The sequence below is a fragment of the Lynx canadensis genome, chromosome B2 (genome assembly GCF_007474595.2).
Source record: "Lynx canadensis isolate LIC74 chromosome B2, mLynCan4.pri.v2, whole genome shotgun sequence".
Classification (NCBI taxonomy): Eukaryota; Metazoa; Chordata; class Mammalia; order Carnivora; family Felidae; genus Lynx; species Lynx canadensis.
This window is the reverse complement of record NC_044307.1, coordinates 45,316,860-45,338,815: the sequence shown is the minus strand read 5'-3', so window position 1 is coordinate 45,338,815 and position 21,956 is coordinate 45,316,860. Positions and strand designations below refer to the sequence as shown.

Here is a 21,956-nt window from a genome sequence, read left to right as displayed (position 1 = left end):
GAGGTTGGGATTCTGGTTTCTCAAAGAACTCTTGAGACAAGACCATTATTTGATTTCATCCTAGGTATGGCCAAGTTGGCTTCACCAGGATTAAGAGAAATGGGCCGGGGAGGGAGGAAAAGATTCAAAGGCAAATGGTAACAGGTTTCCAGAATAATTTAACTGGTTATCATTCACTTTTTGCTCTTCCTTTACTTCTAGGAGTCCAGGATCTCGCTCTAAACTAACCATTCATTCTAGACAGGCTGGAGGGTAGTTGGGTCTTGAGCTGCATCTCAACACTTTGAGCTACAACTGAAGGGTATCTGAGTTATTAACAAAGGACATTTTAAACTTAGGCGAATCGGCAGACTTGAGGAACCTAGTGGGTATGCATTTCTCTTCCCAATTCATTTTTATTCTTTGATATACACACATTTACGAATAGTTAAAACTGATGTATACATACTTGCTTGTATTCTGCTTTCCTCTATGCATCTATCTTATCTGACAGAGACATTTTCCTTCATTTAATAAATATTTACGGCGCCTTGCTAAATTGCACTGCAAAATGTCAGGCATTGCTAGACTTTGGGTGTGATAGTAAAAGGCCTTTCGTGGCCTTTTACTCCTTCCCTTTTGGAGTTCATAGTTTATTAGGGAAGACAGGAAGGGCGATGTCCTGAAAGAGCACAAGGAAGAGGATGCCAGTGAGAGGGAACAGCGTGTAGAAGGGTCCAGAGGTAGGAAGGAGTCTACATGTTCAGAGTGTAGGCAGAACGCCGTTGCAGTTGGTGCTCAGCGAGTAGGGGCAAAGGGAGTGTGGGCTGAGGTTGAAGAGGCAGGCAGGGGTCAGGTTGGACAAGCCCTTTAAAGATGTGAACGTGTCAGGGTGTCGCTGGGCACACAGTTGTAAGCAACCTTGTAATATGATTTTAATGAGATTTCTTAAAAAGTTTTTTGATGTTTATTTTTGAGAGAGAGAGAGAGAGAATAAGTGGAGGAGGGGCAGAGAGAGAGGGAGACACAGAATCTGAAGCAGGCTCCAGGCTCTGTGCTGTCAGCGCAGAGCCCGATGAGAGGCTTGAACTCACGAGCCATGAGATCATGACCTGAGCTGAAGTCAATTGCTAAACCGACTGAGCCACCCAGGCGCCCCTTAATGAGATTTCTTTTAAAGATCACTCTGGCGGTTCTGTGGAGTAAGACTTAGAAAGGGGACCTGTAGGGGCGCCTGGGTGGCTCAGTTGGTTCGGTGTCCGACTTCGGCTCAGGTCATGATCTCACAGCTCGTGGGTTGAAGCCCCGTGTCGGGTTCTGTGCTGACAGCTCGGAGCCTGGAGCCTGGAGCCTGCTTTGGATTCTGTGTCTCCCTCTCTCTCTGCCCCTCCCCTGCTCATGCTCTGTGTGTCTCTCTCTCTCTCTCAAAAATAAATAAACAAAGAAAGAAAGAAAGAAAGAGAAAGAAAGAAAGAGGACCTGGAGATACAGGAGGGCCATTTGGATTCTTTTGCAGTTAGTTCAGGGGAAAGACTATGGTTCTGGGGTCGTGGCAGGGAAGATGGGGATTACTAGCTAGATGTGAAAGATTTTGGAGAGGGTTTACTGACCATGAGATGTGAGGGGGCAGGAGCTGAAGGAAAGCATGACAGCTTTCACTCGGTCATCAAGCCGGACTCCCTGGTTCCTGAGTGGAGTCTTTGGTGGTCTGACTACTTTGAAGGGGAAAGCTGGGGGAGGGGTGGCTGGGCTCAGGAACCCAAAGTTTGGATGTGTGTTGGTCAGTTTGAGGTGCCTGTGGTTCATGCAGTTCAAGCCTTCCCGCCTGCCATTTTTAAATAGCCGTCTCTCCTCCGGTTGGCCATGTGTTGAGCCACCCTGCCGTTGGTGGACGCTTGGGTTATTGGCATTGCTCTGCAAGCGAGCAGCACTGATGAAGTTGTCTCTGTACAGACCTCCTTTTGGGTTGTTCCCAAAAGTGAGGTATATTTGGGGTGTATTCCCCAAAGTGGATTGCTGGGTCACAGGAAATGAATGAACCGTTTTATGGCTCTAGCTGCATACTGCCAGATTGTCTTTAGAAAGACTGAATTAATTTAAAGTGCCACCAGGAACTATAAATGTGCCTTCTAGCCCACAAGGCTGCCAACATTGGAGTTTATCATTTTAATTTATTTATGCGGCTTTAATATAGATATGTAAGGGTCCTTGGTTGCCCACGTTTACATTTCGGTGATTGCTAGGGTGTCATAAGTTTATCCATGTGATAATTACCTTTGTAATTAATTACTCATGTTGTCCTCTGTCTCAGCTGTTGGGTGGAATTTATGTTAACCTCATTTGCATTCACTCGTTACATTTTTGGTTATAAGCTTTTGTTAGCTGTGTGTGGCACACATTTTTATGTTCTACTTTCAACATTATATTTAATAACAAAAATTGAGGTGAGTAAATTCTTAAACCCCCTCTTTTTTGTGTCCGAGAGTGTCTTTGGTTGTCACTGGTTTTGTTTTAATAGTCAGAAATGGATCTCTTTACAATCGGGCTCAACCGACCATTCTGACGGCTTTGAGTTTTAGGCTTGATCTTTTTAACGTCAGGTTAGCTGACTTTTCTGGTCTCGAGCAGCACGTTGGTGGTGGAAACTGCGTCAGTGTGTTCTGCGGGGTGTTCATCCATCTTGCGTGAGTAAAGGATTGTATGGCCAGTTCCCAAAAAAGTTTGGGAAATGCCGGATTCAGCGAAGTCACTATTTTCTGCAGCCCTCCTGCGGAGCCTCCTGGAGCCACAACAGGCTAATATGAATTGTGCCTCTGGGAGGGCTGCCATCAGGAGTATTTCCTAAACTTTCAGGCCAGGGGTTGGTACACTTTATCTGTAAAGAGCTAGATAGTGTTTTTTTGGCTTTGAGGGGCATGTGGTCTCTGTGGAAACCGCTCAACTCTGCTTTTGTGCTTTGAAAGCAGCTCTGGGCAATACCTAAAAGAATGGGCGTGGCTGTGTTCCAATAAACCTGGATTTGTGGACACTGAAATTTGAATTTCAAATTTTCATGTGTCACAAAATTTTATTCGTCTTTTGATTCTCACCCCAGCCACCCGCCCCCACCCCCACCCCCCTACGCCCGCAACTATTTAAAACGTAAAAATCATTCTTAGCTCGTGGGCTATAAAAAAGCAGGGGACTGGGCTATAAAAAAGCAGGAGACTGGCGGGAGTTTCCTCCCCGTGTTTCAGACCCGAGAGCATGAGCATCCTGTTGGACCAGGTCAGGGAAACTCATTCTGGAACATGCTTGCTAAAATTCTGCTGCTCCGTTTGTCTGAAGTACACTTTATTGAAAGTAAATCCTTTCTCCTCTCTTGTGTTTTCTCGTTTGCTATGTATTGTTTACATGTTAAACCTTTTTTGAAGTGTCAGTTGGCCCTTGTTTGTCTCTTAACTCCTCACCGTGCACTCTGTATTTTGTTTTCTGTTTTTTGTTTTTTGTAGCATGCTCCAAGGCTAGTAGGGAATGTTTTAGGATTACAGCTTTCTAAAATCTGGTATCTTTTTAAAATTAAAAAAAAATTTTTTTGTTACGTTTTATTTATTTATTTTGAGAGAGAGAGAGAGAGCATGAGCAGGGCAGGGGCAGAGAGAGGGAGAGAGAGAATCCCAAGGAGGCTCCATGCTGTCAGTGTGGAGCCCAATGTGGGATTCAAACTCCCGAACCTTGAGATCTTGACTTGAGCTGAAATCAAGAGTCGGACACTTAACCGACTGAGCCACCCAGGCGCCTCTAAAATCTGGTGTCTTTGATGCACTTCTCAGGAACTGGACATTTGCATTTTAATTGGGGTGTTTTAGGAGACTGTCTAATCCCAAGGCAATGAAGCTACCATATAGTAATGTGATAAGCAGAAGGAGTGATGATTAAAATAACTACAATATCCGGGGGGCTGACTTGTGTCTCGCGTGTTACACCCGCTTTATCTGTATTAACAATGAATCCTGAAAACAGTCTTGGGAGAGTAGTTCTCGCCATTATACCGATGGGGACACGGAGACACAGGTTGGGTCACTCGCCAAGATCCTACAGCCGGGACCTGGTGGAGCCAGCCTGCAGGGCACACGCCAGGCTAAAATAGGTCTTGTTTATGCTCTCCTGCCGGGACCGTTGCCCTGGCTGGTGTTGTTAGTGTTGCCTTGGTTTATATGAGGATTCTATAAATGCTCAGGGAGCGCAGAAAAGTGTTTCCCCTAAACCTTGACCACTGTCTTGTTTATAATGTGGCTTCCCCATGTAGGCGGGGGTCCTGGCCCATGGAATTAGCCACTGGCCTAGATGGAAGGAGCTGAAATCTGTGGTCCAAGGACTCAGCGCTGGGTGCGGGCCCTCCTCTGCATTGCAGGTTCCAGGCCAGACAGCATCTGGGTTAAGTTGTGCCTGTGTTTTTCCTTTTCCCAGTATGCCCTGAGCTCGCCTCCTTCCAGCCCTGGAGTCAGCACATTCTAGCCTCGGTGTTTCTTTATATTCGCCGACGTTAACAGCAGTCCCTGCTTTTGCCCTAGCAACAGAAGACCTTTTTAAGGCAGTGTAGATAATAGGGAATGCAAGAAGCTGACCAAATTTATATAACATACCTGGGAACAGATCTGTGTTTTGTGGAAGCTTTGTCCTTGCAGCTTTCCTCTTCATACCGTTCTTTTTCCCCTTCAAATTTGGAGAATTCCCAGCAATGTCTGCTTCTTATAAATTTGATGTGACTCTCATAATAAAATGGTCAGAAATTCTGGGGGTGCCTAGCTCTGCCTGGCTTTTGCCTTTTGAGCATCAGTTGGCAGGCTTTATGGTCACCATCTCAGGAATAACTTGCCTTGCTTGCCTTAGAATATCACAGTAACTGAGATCCCTCTTAAAATAATAGTTTGACGTGCCATTAAACATTTTCTCTAGCAAACTCAAAAGCAGTCTTCCTGCTTGCCCATTGTGAATAGGCAGAAGTCTGTCACTGCCTCGAGCTTACTCATTTTCCATGAAAAATTACTGGAATTTGATCCAGAGCAAGAATGGCATATACATTGTACAGGTAAACCGCAGGGGATTTTTTTTCCCGTTTGTTTGAAGGATGAGGCCATGGGATAAGACTTGTTCAAGATTTATAAACATCAGCAATCTGACCTATGTTTGCACATCTGGGTGCTTCTGGTCCTCAGTCTCATCCCAGTGCCCTAGAGAAGTGACAACAGGACCGGTGTGATGTGGGCCACCAAGGTGAGTGTGGCAGCCTTGGGGGCCTTTACAGCTGGTCATTTTGGAGCTGCCTCTTTCCTCTTTTGCAATTTGGTTTATCCTGGGGTTTGCCTTTTGGCTACTCATTAAGCATTTATAGCACTCCCACATCCTGTACGGTGAGGGTTGGTACACTGACATTTGGTTATTTATCCATTATGGCTGGTGAAATCAGCATCCCGGATAAATGAAAAATTCCCAAGAACTGAAGTTTCGACTAGGGTGGAACATAAATAGTTTCTGAAGAATAATCTCATTATACCTCTCACAAGTCCAAGTCTCACATTAGTGTCATTTTTTTTTTTTTTATAAAAGGAAGAGGGATGTTTTAAATTCTTCATGACATCTGGTTGTCATCGCAAATGCCCCGCCCAACGTAATTCTTGTACATCAGGCATGGTTCTGTTAAAACGGTGATGTGTCCTTAGTGTCTTTGGAGGTGAAACAGACTGTGTGCCCGCCCACCGAAGGCTGCCAGACTTGGATTCTGATGGCTACATTGTGGAGGCCTTTTGGTTTTCTCACGTTGGCTCTCATACCTGTGCTCCAGCAGCCGCTTCTGTACCATCACACTGTAATTTGTTGCTTCTAATTGTTTGTGGTCTGCACATCCACTCACTGAGTCAATAAACACTCGTCAGGTATGTCATGAATCGGGTACAGGCCTTGAGGGCTTGCGTTAGCATCGGTATGTGAAACAGACTCTATCCTTGTCCTCATGGAGCTTGTCCAAGGTGGGAAGGCACACCTAAACTTGACAGATGTACCACTGCAAAATTATGGGTTTCATAGGAAAAAAGGGGAGGGGACAACGTGAAACCTGATTTAAGTTAGGAAGAGAAGGGCAGGGATGATATTGCAGAGGAAGTCCGATCTCTGTGAAAGATTTTGCATTTCATCCTAAGTCGTTTGTGAAGCCACTGAGGTTTTTTTTTTTTTTTTTTTTTTTAAGTTTGTATATATCTGAGAGAGAGAGAGCATGAGCAGGGGAGGGGCAGAGAGAGAGAGGGAGACAGAGAATCCCAAGCAGGCTCTGCACTGTCATCGCAGAGCCTGATGCGGGGCTCGATCTCACGAACTGTGAGATCGTGACCTGAGCCAAAACCAAGAGTTGGCTGCTTAACTGACTGAGCTACCAGGTGTCCCTCGAAACTATTGTTTTAAGCAGGGGATAAATGGATCAGATTTGGTGTGTGTCAACAAAGGAAGGCAAGAACTCAATACTGATTGTTAGACTGAGAGAAGGTCTGGGGGTTCCTATGAGTGGGCTCCTGGTCCCTGCGTTTTTTGACATTTCCTTTGACTTCTCAGACCAGGTATTAGTTGGCTTTTTTTCCTGTAAAAGGCCAGATAGTAAATGTTTTTAAGTTTGTGGGCCATCTGGTCTCTTTTGGAATTAGCCGGCTCTGCCGTTGTAGTTGAAAGCTGCTATAGGCAATACCTAAATGAATGGCTGCATTGCAGTAAAACTTATTTACAAGAATAAGTAGCATGTGCGATTTAGTTCGCTGACCCCTGGCTCAGAGGTTGCTTTGTTTATGATTTCCATGGTCGTCATTATTGAAGTGGTTCAGCAAGGAAGGAAATGCAATCCATGTGGTTGTCCCTGGCCTTGAGCTGCTTATAATCATTATGGGAAGATAAATATATACACTTATGAGGCCATCAACAAACATTACCAGCAAGATGTAATTAGTCACCGAAATGAAGACTAGAAACAGGAAATGTGATGAAGAGCTTGCTCATCTGCTTGGAATCCTAGACATAGGAGTAATTGTAAAGCCTTTGTGGAGGAGGTGGAACTTGACCTATAGCCGCAGACAGAGTTGAATATGATCTTGAAGGTTAGAGTTGAATAGGATCTAGTACAACGTACCTAATTTGACACAACACATGAGGCAAGGTGCAACTGATCTTAAGGCATAACCTGGACAAAAACACGTCTTGTGTTTTCTAAACCTTAGTGCACATATCCTTTCTTATTCAGGTCTGGTCTTCCCACAGGCTGACAATACTTATATAGTAGATTCATTTTAATAGGGGGTGTGAGTGGGGGGAGGGGCAGGGGAGAGACAGAGAGGGAAAGAGAATCTCAAGCAGGTTCCACACCTGCACGGAGCCTGGCTCCGGGCTCGATCTCACGACCCTGAGATCATGACCCCCGCCAAAATCAGGAGTCGGACGCTCAACGGACTGTCCTCCAGCTTTGTAGCTCAGATGGGTTTTTGCCATTGACTTTGGAATTGGAGGAGATCTTAGAGGTCCCCCAAGTGCAGTGATTTGCAAACTTGTTTTAGGAGTAATCCTTCCTTCAAATGAGTTCTTACTCGGAGCCCCAGCCCCCTTAGCAAATTGGTAAATCAGAGCTGCTGTGTTTGGGGCAGAAATGGGGAGCTCGGAGCCCTACCTCCTGACCTTGCCATGGCCCACAGGTGCACGCTCCTGGCTTCAGGGGCAGCCTCGAGAACGGTGCTCTCAAGTCTGATCTGAAGATGATTGATTTTTTTCTCTCTCCTTCCATAGGTAATTGTTCACCAAATCTAGCTGCTCTGACCTCTCGAATCCATTGCCTTCTTCTCTTTCCATGGCCACCCCCTGAATCCCAGCCACCCCTGACTTTCACTTTGGCTTTCACCTTTTTTCATCCATTCTCCCCCCAGCCACTTTCCCCCTCTACTCTGCTACCAGTTAACTTTTTTATTCACAAATGTGATTGTATGTCCCCCCCCATATAAATGCAGAGTGACTTCTCATTGCGTTTTGGATTACGATAAAAATTCAGAGCCTCTCCAAATTTAACTATGGCCACTGTGTTGCATTTGAGGTAGAGCCACCTAAACTTTTTTCGTTCTTGAGCTAAGCTTTATTCTGCTTCAGGTTTTTTTTTTTTTTTTTTTAAGTTTATTTATTTATTTTGAGAGAGAGAGAAAGCATGCAAGCAGGGGAAGGGCGGAGAGGGAGGGAGAGAGAATCCCAAGGAGGCTCTGCACTGTCAGCGCAGAGCCCGATGTAGGGCTCGATCCCACAAACCGTGAGATCATGACCTGAGCCGAAACCAAGAGTCAGATGCTTAACCGACGGGGCCACCCAGGTGCCCCTCTGCTTCAGAATTTTGCTGTGGGGCTCCCTCAGCCTAATCCGCCCTCCCTTCCCCCTGCGCAGAATTAAATTCTGCTTCTCTGTCCTTCGGAACGGCTCCAAACACGTCCATAACATCCCTGAGCTAGAAAGCATGTGCTAACCTCCCCCTCACGGGACTCTGTGTTTCTCCTTAGCAGTAATCTCAATTGGAATTAAGTAATACCTGATGTAATTCGTTGTTTCTGTCCACCTTGCTTTAGAAGGTGCACTGCATGGGGCTGGAATGGAGTTCACAGGGCTCCGTTGTCAGCCGGTGGCATGGTGCCTCGTATACACATAGTAGGTCTTCACTACACGTTTGTCCAGTGCGTTCAAGATGCCTAGTTCTGCACAAACCTCATTTCTAGCGTTCAGTCCGGGTGAGATGCTGAGGCATCATTGTTAACTCCGTGTGTAGGAGCCAGAATTGCCTCCTGTAACATGAGGTAATTGAAAGGTCCATTTTTAGAGCCCCATTGTCTATAAAGTGGGTTACTTAGTATGATGCAGTTAAAGAGCCCCGAGCTTTGCTTCAGTTAGAAATCTGACAAATTATTCCAAAGGAACAGAGAACTGAAACATCTACTTAATGAGTGGCGAAGAGCGGGGGTGCAGTGGGATCTGGAAGTGGGTTTTGTGTGCCGCCGCGGGGCCGGGGGGGGGACCTCTGGTAACTCGGTAGTCAGGGGCTGATGCATCCCTGAGAAGTGTGCACCCTGGGGAGTGAAGTGAAGCTATAGAAGACAAGCTTCAACCCCATGCCTGGACACACACACACACACACACACACACACACACACACACTGCTATTCACCACTATGCTTGTTCTGCAGAGCCACCCTGGAGTAGATGCCTGGCTGACTGTCTAGCCTTGCACAGGTAGGGGCCAGACTCAGAGCCCATACGTTGCACAGCAAGGTGGTGGTTGTCCTGACCACCACTCTCTGGCCAGATCTCCTGTATGTTCTCTGATTTATCTCCTTTACAAAAGTGTAATAACCTGCCATTTGGGTTGTTTATACATCTTTCAAACTTCCAGAACATTGTGTCCATCTAGAAGCGCTTTTGCACTTAGAAGCTACATATAAAGGAACTTGGAGCAACACAGAGCAGGGCCACTTTTGCGACCTCTTGGGTCGGTCCTTAGTGTCAAGGAGATGGGGACAAGATTTGTCCTCATGTGCTTGACAAATGGAACTTGGGCTCCACACGATGGTGATGGGCTTTCTTCCCTCAATCTAATATGTCTGCAATGCTCAGAAGAGTATGGCTGGGCTGATTTTGCAAACAGAAAGACCAAGAAAAGGAAAGAAAGCCAGAAGCAAAAAGGGGATGATAGAGAATTTATCATTATTAAGCAGGAGATTCTTTTTCTTCACAGTCCAACCTGCAGTTAAGTTTCTTACCGAGAAAAATCAACCACTAGCTCTTTTGTGTGTGTCTCAGATTAAAGAAACGATGACTAGATTCTCACAAGCTAAAAATTTGTTTTCAGTATTGTTGTTTAACTGGAGGCGGCCCTGGGAGAGAGTAAGGGATGATACTTTTGATTCAATTAGTTAAATTTTGCGGTGGAGGGGAATTGAATCTAGGGTTAAGTTGCAGGGTGCTAAGGAGACAGGAACTCTGATCAATTTTTGAAAAAATTCTGCTTTTATTCTCCTAGTTATTGGTTCTAATTTAGAAGGAAATTGCCCTGATGGGTATCTGGTAGTTTGAGGCAGCCATTATTTTCTTGACGCTTGACCTTTCTCCATTTTGAGGAGGGCAGTGGGAACTTTCTTGTTGGACCCTCTCAACCTTCATTCATGCAGAAAAGCTCTCTCTTAATATTCATTCTTAAATATTTTTCTCCCCTCTCGGAAGGACCTCAAGATTTAGTACCACAAATATAATTTACTTTCTCTGAAGTTTTCAGTTTGGAAGCTAGTGTAAAATCTAGCTGGGTGAAGTTTCCATCCTGTGAATTTAATTTATATCTGTTGAGTCCCTGCTGGACCCAGCTTTGTGTTTGGACCCCCTAGGTGTCTGTAGGTCCATGCTCCCGCAACCACGGTCTTCAGAGGCTGAGCAGAACAGGATGTACATCTAAAAGCATCGACTCTATTGTTGAAAGCAAATTAAGAATGCCAAGGGCCTGCCTCTGTTTTGCAAATAAAACAAAACCAAAAAATGTTTGGCATTGCATAGAGAAAAGCTTTGAAAAAATCATGCATTGTCAGTTAACCCCATGTGAGCAATCTGGTGCCATAAGGAGAAGTAGCTTAAATAGACGTCGTCATACTTCTCAGTTGTTTTGTCCTGGTCCCAAGCAATGGCAACTTAACATTTGGGCCACGAGAGGGAAGACAGCTATTCAGGAAGTTAGTTTCTTCTTGCATTAGGACTTTTCACTTCTACACAGCATTTAAAAACAGTTTTTTTTTTTTTAATTTGAAAAAAAAAAAATTAGGTAAGCTCTTATGCCCACCATGGGGGTTGAACTCATGACCTTGAGGTGAAGGGTTGCAAGCTCCACCAACTGAGCCAGCCAAGCGCCCCTGTATAGCATTTTGAATATGAACTACAAAGTGTTTTCATGTTCATATTCTCAGTTGATTTTTTGTAATCGATTTGAGCGGTATCATCAACTTCATGTCACTACAGACAGAAAAAGAAGGAAGTTGAGGCACAGGTCACGCAACAAAACCAAATCAGGCCTCAGGATGGAATCAGAGTCTTGGTCTCTTCCTACTGTGTTGAGAGGCTATGGGACCGGTTGGACCTCTAATGGGAGCGATGGTGGTTGTGGTGTTCTTTTCTTTCTTCTCCTCTGTTCCCATCTAACACCTTCTTGGTTTTTATCCCTTCTCCCTCCCCTTTTATTTCTTTCAGCTTGGATTCCTTAGCACCACCACAGCTCAGCCAGAACAGAAGGCCCCAAATCTCATTGGCAAATACCACCATGTGGACCGTGCCACTGGCCAGGTGCTAACCTGTGACAAATGTCCGGCAGGAACGTATGTGTCCGAGCACTGTACCAACACAAGCCTGCGTGTCTGTAGTAGCTGCCCTGTGGGGACCTTTACCAGGCATGAGAATGGCATAGAGAAATGCCATGACTGTAGTCAGCCATGCCCATGGCCGATGGTTGAGAAATTACCCTGTGCTGCCTTGACTGACCGAGAATGCACTTGCCCACCTGGCATGTTCCAGTTTAATGGTACCTGCACCCCCCATACGGTGTGTCCTGTGGGTTGGGGCGTGCGGAAGAAAGGGACAGAGACCGAGGACGTGCGGTGTAAGCAGTGTGCTCGGGGTACCTTCTCTGATGTGCCTTCTAGTGTGATGAAATGCAAAGCATACACAGACTGTCTGAGTCAGAACCTGGTGGTGATCAAGCCGGGGACCAAGGAAGCAGACAACGTCTGTGGCACACTTTCGTCCTCCAGCACGACCTCACCTTCCCCTGGCACAGCCATCTTTTCATACCCGGAGCACATGGAATCCCATGAAGTCCCTTCCTCCACCTATATTCCCAAAGGTAACTTAACCTCATGAGTTACTTATTTGAAAAAGGCTTTGAGCCCAGTGGAACTACCGAAAATGGGCTTCTACAGAGGATGTTTTCTCCATTTTGTATATTCCAAAGTCACCCTTTGAGGAAGGGCCTCCATTTCGTGGCTAATTTAATCTGGCTTCTTTGCATGTATTAGAAACATTTAGACTCAGGTTTTCTGTTGAGGGGGGATCAAATATCTAAAAACTAGGTCACATCAAGTTTAAAAATAAGAACGAGAGAAATAAAGATAGTGTGTGGCCTTATGTAAGTCACTTCTTCAGGCCTTGGTTTCAAACTTGTTAAATACATGATGTTCAAGGTTCCGTCCAGACTCAAAGTTTTCCAATATGGAATCAATCCTGGATAGACACAGCCAGGAGGAAAGAAGGAGGGATAAGGGCAGAAAATACCATGATGCCTGGAAGGGAAGGATGAATATTAGAAACAAGTTGGGGCATAAAAGGAGAAAGAAAGAAGTTTCAGGAAACAAGCACATTTGTAGCATGTTGAACATAACTGGCATTCACATTTGGAAAATAATAAGTTTAATTTTTTTTCTTTAAAAAAGGTTTTTTAATGTTTATTTTTGAGAGAGAGCCACTGGGGGAGGGGCAGAGAGAGAGGGAGACAGAGAATCTGAAGCAGGCTCCACATCATCAGCACAAAGCCCGACATGGGGCTTCAGCCCACAAACTGTGAGGTCATGACCTGAGCCAAAGTCAGACGCTCAACCAACTGAGCCACCCAGGTGCGCCTATAAGTTTAATTTTTCCAATTATTTTTAACTTTATGCCCTTCATCAAGTATCTTAGTTGTTAGGATTTGGACGTCAGGCAGAATATAAAATTTATTATTTATTTCCAAGTCCTTTTTAATTTTCATGAGATGATAGCCAACTTGAGTTGTGCTTTCTAGCATACTCTTTGTGTGTGATTGCACTGGACCTTCATGATAACTCTGTAAGGAGGGCCTTCTCACAACCGCCATTTTGAAATGAAGAAATGGTCTCAAAGAGCTCAAATGAACTGTCCAGGTTTTCTCAGTGAAGGATGCAGTCTAGGTCCTGTCTCTTGGGACTCGAAATCCCTGGCTCTCACACCAGGAGTATGTGCAAGCTTCTCTGAAAGAAGTCCACTAAGCTGCCCAAAATTTACTAATCTATTAATAGCTGATGCTAAGTCCTGCTTTGTTTTATTCACTGACTTTTCTCACCAAAGCTTTCCCTGGTTGGATTTGGAACTGAGTTTGAGCTCTTTTTCCCTACCTTAGTTATAGTCTCAATTTTACCATTGTATCCTGAAATGGTCAAAAGGAGGAGGAGTAAAGGAATTAGATTAGTTTTGTGAATAATCAGCACAATTAAGAGTTGACTAGAACCCTGAACATTCATGGCTCTGCTCTGAACGTGAAGCGTAGGAGAAGCTGCCCTGAAGCTCAGATGTTGGGTCCCTCAGGATGCTGTTGGTTTTGCCATGAGGAAGTGAGTTTAGCTGTTAGGTTTAGTTTTTACCTTCCACGTAAAAGTGCCGTTAGAGTCCTTACGAAAACGTGCAGTATAAATTACTCTTAATCTCCAACAGTTCACATCTTGCGTTATCTGGCCTGGTTTGAAGATGAACAGGAAGAGGAGGAATGTACAGATCCCCAAATATAGAAAAGCTCTCCCCCCCTCCTTTTTTCTAGGCATGAACTCAACAGAATCCAGCTCTTCTGCCTCTGTTAGACCAAAGGTACCGAGTGGCATCCAGGAAGGGACAGTCCCCAACAACACAAGCTCAGCGAGGGGTGAGGAAGGCGTGAACCAGACCTTCCCAAACCTCCAGGTAGTCAACCACCAGCAAGGCCCCCACCACAGACACATCCTGAAGCTGCTGCCATCCATGGAGGCCACTGGGGGGGAGAAGTCCAGCACGCCCATCAAAGGCCTCAAGAGGGGTCACCCCAGACAGAATTTACACAAGCATTTTGACATCAATGAACATTTGCCCTGGATGATTGTGCTTTTCCTGCTGCTGGTGCTTGTGGTGATAGTGGTATGCAGTATCCGGAAAAGCTCAAGGACTCTGAAAAAGGGGCCCCGGCAGGATCCGAGCGCCATTGTGGAAAAGGCAGGGCTGAAGAAATCCATGACCCCAACCCAGAACCGGGAGAAGTGGATCTACTACTGCAATGGCCATGGTGAGCCTTCTTTTCTCCTTGCTCACAGATCCCCATGCCTGTCCTTTCTTAGTCCTTGCTGCCTGAAGGAGTGGGAAATGCAAAGTTTCTGGAAGCTGCTGTATACCATGTGCCGTTGGATCTAGTTGTGCTGTGAAAAATGAGGTGGTCCGCATTTGACGTAATACGTTCACAGACAATAACCACTCTGCCCTTTTCTCCCCGGCACATTTAAAGGAGAATGTTGACAAATCAGAGACCTGAGAATGACCCTTAGGGACTTTGTTCAACCGTGTCATTTAACAAGCAGGGAGATAGAGTTCAGGGAAGTTTGGCCGTGTCCTTGACCCAGGCTGGTTGTTTGTTCAGCCCAGATGGGGCTGACTCCGTATCTCCTGACTGTTAGGTCCCTTGCTTCTACAATACGAGGCTGCTGGAAAAATAGAGGGCGAAAAACCCATCTTGTCTTCATTAAGTTTGCCTTTTTGAATCTGAACCTTGCTTTTAGATTCCTGTCACTTTCTCACAAGTGCATTTCCCCTCCTTGTGTTTTGAGGATCCCATTTCTATCAGGAGGCTAGGAAAGTCTTTTAGATTATAGACACCCAAAGCTTACTCTACTGGTTATCGTCCGAAGCTGGACCCTGTGTCTTCTACCGAGCGGTCAGTGTGTGCTGATACAGGCTAGAATATTTCAGTTTTTCCTTTTTTCGAAGGCTAAAAACAGCCAACAGGACGTGTCCCAGCAGCCAAGTTTGATGTGACGAGTGCAGTTTTTAACTGGTGGTAGTAACTTCCCTTTCTTTGAATCCTCGGGGGCTCAATCCAGTGGGGTCACAACCTGAGCCGAAATCAAGAGTCAGACGCTCAACCGACTGAGCCACCCGGGCACCCCCGTGTTGAGTCTTAAAAATGTTTATGCCCTTTGCCCCAGTAATTCAGTTTTTGTGAATCTCTCATAAAGGCATAAAGCGGAAATACTAAAAAAAAGATATGAGCCCAAAGACCTTAAACTTTTAACTCAGCATGTTGTGTAATAAATAAAAATTAAAAATAATCAATCGAAGGCCTAGTTTTAGGGAAATGAATAAGTAAATTATGGCATATCCATGTAGTGGAATACGGTGTTGACATTGACGATTTAATGAGGTTTTGTTCTTTTTACCCGCGACATAGGGAAATGTTTACACTAGCTTAAAAGAAAAACAACAAAGCCAACCCAGGCTACGCACTTTACACAATAAAATCCTGGTTCTCTTAAAATGTTGGGAAAAGACTGAAAAGAAATACGCCAGAATAAAAATAATGTTTCTTTCAGTTTGGTGGGGTATAGTGGAATTTTTGAGTGCTGTTTTCCCCTTCTTTATTAGTTTTCTGTTCTTTTCCCCAAATTTTCTATAATAAGCTCATGCAATTTTTATAATCAGAAATTTAGGGAAAGTTAAAAAAAAAAACCCAAAACTCATTTTGCTTCCTTTTGCTAGTCTGAGTGAAAATCAGACTGGGGGGAACATCCTGTTTGGGATAGAGCCTGCATAGATTTGAATAAGATGTCTCTTTGCAGGCAACCCAGCTGGGGAAGGAAAGCTTCAATTAATTCTCCCCTCCTTTTTCATAAAACGTAGTTTTATTTGGACATAATTTCAGACTTATGGAAATATTGGCCATAGTACAAAGAATACCGATATACCTGTGCCCAGATCGACCGATGGTTAACTTTTGTCCTTTTGCTTATTTGCTCTTTTTATATAAAATTACATACAGACTTTGTGTTGTGACATGCGTAATAACACAGACGAGTTTGTTACATATAGCATAATGTTATATAATATATATAAAATAGTGTTACATAATACGTAGTGTATATATGCAGACTGTCCCTGACTTAATGATGGTTCAACTTCAGGTGTTTTGACATTACGACGTTGCCAAAGTGATATATACATACATTCACTCCAAATTGTACTTCAGATTGTGAATTCTGGTCTTTCTGGGCCAGTGATGTGCAGAATGATACTCTGTCATGATGCTGGGTGACAGGCATCTCTCAGTCAGCCACGCGGTCACGGGGGTGAACAACCAATACACTTATAGCCCTGATGTACCCAAATAACCATTCTGGTTTTCACTTTCAGTACAGTATGCAGTAAATTACACGAGGTACTCAACACTTTGTTGTAAACTAGGCTTTGTGTGAGATGATTTTGCCCAACTGTATGCTAATGTAAGTGTTCCGAGTAGGTCTAAGGCAGGCTAGGCTTAGCCGTGATGTTTGATAGGTGAGGTGTATTTTTCTCTTAGTTGAGAATAATGAGTTAGGTGTATTACATGCATTTTCAACTTACTGTATTAAATGATACTTTCAACCTGCGATGGGTTTATCAGGATGTTACCCCATCACAAGTTAAGGAAGACCTATATACATATGTACATGCATACAATAATTTTTCTGAGTCATTTCATGGCCCTTTAAGCCTAGGTACGTTAGTATACATTTCTTAACAGTAAGGATAGTCTCTATATTTTTTTAAATTTTTTAAATTAAGTTTTTAAATGTTTATTTTTGAGAGACAGAGAGAGACAGAGTGCGAGCAGGGGAGGGGCAGAGAGAGAGGGAGACACAGAATCTGAAGCGGTCTCCAGGCTCCGAGCTGTCAGCACAGAGCCCGACGTGGGGCTCGAACCCACAAAGGGTGAGATCGTGACCTGAGCTGAAGTTGGACGCTTAACTGACTGAGCCACCCAGGCGCCCCAAGGATACTCTCTTTAAAAAACATAGTCATTTTCAAACTTAATAAATTTAACATGGATACAGTATTTTTATTTTATTTTATTTTATTTTATTTTATTTTATTTTATTTATTATTTTTTTTAACATTATCAAGAGCTCCTGGGTTTATTTATTTATTTTTTTTGGATACAGTATTTTAATTCACTGCCCATATTCCAGTGTTGTCAGTTGACCCAGTAAAGCCCTCGATGGATAGCCTACCTTTTTCCTCTGGTCCAGGATCGGTCTAGGATCAGCTATTTCATTGAATTGCCCTTTAAATGGCCAGTCAGGACACTTGTTCTGATATATCTAATTAGGAGAACACAAGCAAAGAACATCTTGCTGGATTCCGTAAATGTCCGGAACCCTCCTCCTACTTTATTAAAAAAGTGACTCCATTCTTTAGTAGTCGCACTTACCGATTAGATCGCGGTCATAGCTGTCAGAATTCTTGAGAACACTGCGAGTTAAAGAAGTAAAACTGGTTCGGCGGTAGAAAGCAGCTTAATTCAGTGACTTTTAGGCATTCTTAGGATCACCTTGTGTCCCGTGCCCTTGTGTCCCATGCCTGTGTCCTTGAAACAATCTCCTGTCTCATAAAAAAGAATGGAAGTGCCAAGTCAAATAAAACCATAACTCCTGCGTTCAAATCAGTACCTTGGGATTATGCTTTTCCAGCTAAATCACAGTAGTCTCATTCGGGTACAATGATCTCTTCCCGTATTTAAACTTTCCCCCCAGGTTTTTGCATTGCAATGTTTATATTGCAAAAAGTGTGAAGACCTAAGGAAGGTCTCTTCTTTCCAAATTGCTATTCTCAAAGGTCCAACCAGGTAAAATCCCATTACAAAGCGAGGTTCTGTTTAATAACCGTCCCAGGGGCTCAGAGAGGCCTCTAGAAACAATACCTTGTTGATCTGATTGCAGTGAGTTCTGGGCAGCAGATAATCCTGTATAATAAGATCTTTTTGTGATCCTCACCCATTTCACACTGAGTTGTTCATGAGGAAGAGAGGGGATAAAATCACCTAGCCCTGGGGCGAGCTCTATAAGAGATCATCTCTCCCTACCTTAGCAACCCTGGCTGTGATCCTGAGTGCCTCATAGACCTTCAGCACTCTGACGCGGGGCCATTGGTTCCCATCCGTTTTCCCAACAAGAGCCTCTCCTTTATTTGGCCCCACTCAGCCCTCTTTACCTACTATGGACTTAGGTTAGGGGTTTTAAAGTTGAATTCCTGCAAACTGCAATCCTGCTTTCATGGAATCCTAGTGTTGGAAACACCAGATGAGACGTTATATGGCCAAGAGGATCAAAGACCGTAGGTGCTGTGGTACTTGTATACTTCCTTTTTCAAGTCGTAGCAATTTTATGTCTGGTTGATTGGGTCTGGACTGTGGTTTCCTGTAATGCATCTATTGCAGCAACAGAATTAGAAGTCCCTTCAGAATTTTAAAAAATTTATTTATTTATTTTGAGAGAGAGAGAGAGAACACGCACGTGGGAGCGGGAGTGGGAGAGAGGCAGAGAGAGAGGGAGAAAGAGAGAATCCCAAACAGCAGTTCACCATCAGTGCAGAGCCTGATGTGGGGCACAGTCTCACGAGCCATGAGATCATGACCCAAGTTGAAATCAAGAGTAGGCTGCTTAATGGACTGAACCACCCGGATGCCCCAGAAGTTTTATACATAAAAATCTATGTCACTCTTTATTACTGCATCATGAGTGTCCTCAAGATGTATGTCTGTTGTTAATGGTCCATTTGTCATCGTTTTGTCACTTTTAAAAACGTTCCTTCTTTCTGTAGTATAACCCCAACATAATGGGTCAATGGTGGGACCAAAATGTTCCATTTAATTTAAAATGAAGAGAAGTGTGGGTTCACATTCATTGGGAGGTCACATGGGAAACAGCAGTTTTTGTTTGATCTGCTTTGTCACAAAAAGCACAAACGCAAAGATAGTGAAATTTAGCCTGTGCACAACCGGCCATACACTGCAACGCGAGAGGCTCAAATGGTCTCAAAATAGTCTCTCTATTCCCTTCCTGGTAACCATGGAAGAGAGAGAACTGTAGCTGAGGGGATGGCTGACGACGGGAATCTGTCGCCGCTCTCTCATGGCTGTTCCTTTGTGGGCCATTTCTAGTTACCTTTCCTTCCTTTCTTCCCCTTCTCTCTCCATTCCCACTTCTCTCTCTTCCTTCCTGTATTCCTCTCTTCCTTCCTTCCTTCCTCTTTACCTATTTGCAAAAAGTGTGAAGTTGCGATCCTGGGCAACCTATTGTCCGAGGGATTTGGAAGGGGAAGTTTGAAAGGCAGGGCGAGGAGTGGAAGTCACCCCGAAAAATGCTTCTATGGATAAGAGAGGAGAATACAGACAGGAGGCTCTGCAAGGTGATAAAGGGAACAAAAAATGGACAGTATTTCTCCTCGATCGTATTTCCTTTCTCTCTCAGACTTCAAGATATGGAGAAAAATGAGGAATAAAAGAGTGAGAGACCAAGGAAGTGGATTTATCTCGTTTAAACTGAACTTGGCTCCTGACTAGCACCTTCTGAGTTCTGTGTCTCGGGGAGACAGTAAGCATTGGCCAGGGACAGTGAGCCCTTCTGGTGTGGCTACTTCAAGCACATGACATATAAGGACAGCGGCATCTCCTAGAAATTGACTGCAAAAACAATAGTACACGCGGCGGCTGGTGCACTCTTTCTCAAGCAACTCTTTCGCAGCAAAAGGGGAAAGGACTCATTCTGTAGAACTAGATTCTAAGATGCTATTTCTTAACTCCTTTTGCTCTTCTTGTCTGGCACTGTTTAACTGTTTGTGTCTATGTGGTTTGTCTCCCCACATTGTTTCCAAGTTCTTAGAGAGCAGACACTGGGTTTTATTGTGTGTCCCCAGGCCTGGGCAATAGCCCAGGGCCCTCAGAGGGGTGGTCCGGAGTCCAGCTGGCCCATGTGGTAGCCACCCGAGCTATTTCACGTAAAGGTAAAAGTAACTAAAATAAAAAAAAAAATCAGTACCTCGGTTGTGCCAGCCACCGTTCAGGGGCTCAGTAGCCACATGTAGCTAGTAATTGCCAGATTGGACAGGACAGCTCTGAAACGTTGCCATCATAGAAAGTTCTATTGGATAACACTGGTCTAGAGCAACCATGAACTAATTAATCTACCTTATCCTTTTCCAGGTTGCATTGTTTTCCAAATATTGGATTTTTTTCCTTTGGCTTATAATCATATTTGGTGTGAGGGATTTCACATAAAGATCTTAAGGTGGGTTCTTTACACGAAATTGCCGTAGATACCAAGGGTTATTATTCGGAGCTAAAGGAAGCTTTCGTGACAGTAGTGCTTTAAAATATGCAAAAACCAGCTACAAAATTTGCTGATATTCCTCCATCTGATATGCTTCTCCAATGTGGAACACTTGGGCTCTTGGACACTGGAGAGCTGGGTGACGTGAAGAGAGGGAATTAATTCGTGAATGTTTCGGTGCTTGCGTTTAAGCAGAATGCAAATGGTTTAGTCTTGCGGGTGCCCTCAAGCAAGGAAGCCAGTGGGAGGCGGCCCTTGGCTGGGTCGGAGGTGAGAGCAGCAGAGGCAGTGGAGGCCAGGGGTTTGGGGAGGAGAGCAACACTACACTACACCCTGGAAATGACAGCAATAAAGCTGGGTTCTAGAATTCTAGAATTGCCATTCCCTGTCCATTTCAGTGAAGACCTTTCACTTCTCTGGGCCTCTGTTTAGAAGGTTAGAAAGAAGTTGTTCTCATATGCACTTCAGAGCAAAGTCTCTGGAGTCTGGTTCCACTTAGTGGCTATGTGATCAAGATCAAGGTCCAGTTATTTAGCCCCTCGGTGCCTCGTTTTCCATGTGTATAGAATCGGAATCATACTAACGGATCGTTTGTTGTGGGAGTGAAGGGAGTGTGTGCCCAGCGCTCGGTACGTGGCTGGCCATGTGGTCCGTGGTTTGTAAGGAGAGATGGTAGAGAAGTGACTCGTCATCGTCACTTCTGTCCTCTCTGGTAGTCTCTCGGTTTGTTTCCTGATTCAGTCACAGAAATGATGACCACGAGTCTCCTTTATAGTGTGTGCAGCTGTGCTTACATAGCGTCAAAACTGCTACCTTAAAAGAGCTTGCTGGAAATGTGGTTTTCCCTCCATGCAGGGTATGGTTCCTTCTTGGTTTACTTAATCTGCTGCTGGAGGCAGTGCTCTCTGAAATGGCAGAAAGCCTCATAGACAGTCAAACAAGACTCCTTATTGGCTTTATATTTAGATATGGACTTATCCTTTCCATGGTAATATTTTCTCTATGCTCTACCGGGGTCGGCAAGCTAGGACATATTTCAGCATTCAAAGGTTATACGGTCTATGTTGCTATACTCGGCTCTGCTTTTATGGGATGAAAACAGCCTTATAGGCAACATGTAAATGATGGACGGGGCTGTGTTCCAGGAAAACCTTATTTGTAGAAACAGGGGGCTTGTCCTGCACGTTCTAGTTGGCCAGCCCCTGATATATACCATAGCGTTGTCTTTTAGCAGCTTTTTTAAAATAAATTTTTTTTAATGTTTATTTATTTACTTTTATTTATTATTTTTGAGAGACAGAGACAGAGCACAAGTGGGGGAGGGGCAGAGAGAGAAGGAGACACTGAATCCGAAGCAGGCTCTGGGCTCTGAGCTGGCAGCACAGAGCCCGACGCGGGGCTTGAACTCACAAACCATGAGATCATGACCTGAGCCGAAGTCAGACGCTTAACCCCTGAGCCACTCAGGAGTCCCAAATGTTCATTTATTTTTGAGAGAGACCGTGAGAAGGGGAGGAGCAGAGAGAGAGGGAGACACAGAATCTGAAGCAGACTCCAGGCTCTGAGCTGTCAGCACAGAGCCCCACGCGGGACTCAAACTCACAGACCGGGAGATCATGACCTGAGCTGAAGTCGGATGCTCAACCGACTGAGCCACCCAGGCGCCCCTCTTAGCACTTCTTTTTGTATCTTGCCTCCCGGTGCCTTGTACGGTTTGGAGAAGCAGTCTGGTTCTTCTTGGACAGCTGCTTGAATTCTAGCCTCCGTGTTCTACCTTATATTTAGCAGCAACTATTT

General features: G+C 44.5%; 1 protein-coding gene across 1 annotated transcript in view; it reads left to right on the top strand.

The window, feature by feature from the left end:
• TNFRSF21 (TNF receptor superfamily member 21) overlaps nucleotides 1-21,956 on the top strand; it is a 69,622-nt gene that overhangs the window by 7,880 nt on the left and 39,786 nt on the right. The window contains exons 2-3 of the mRNA XM_030315671.1: nucleotides 11,248-11,896; nucleotides 13,598-14,092. Coding sequence (XP_030171531.1) covers nucleotides 11,248-11,896; nucleotides 13,598-14,092 — 1,144 coding nt within the window. The remainder of the gene's footprint in view (nucleotides 1-11,247; nucleotides 11,897-13,597; nucleotides 14,093-21,956) is intronic.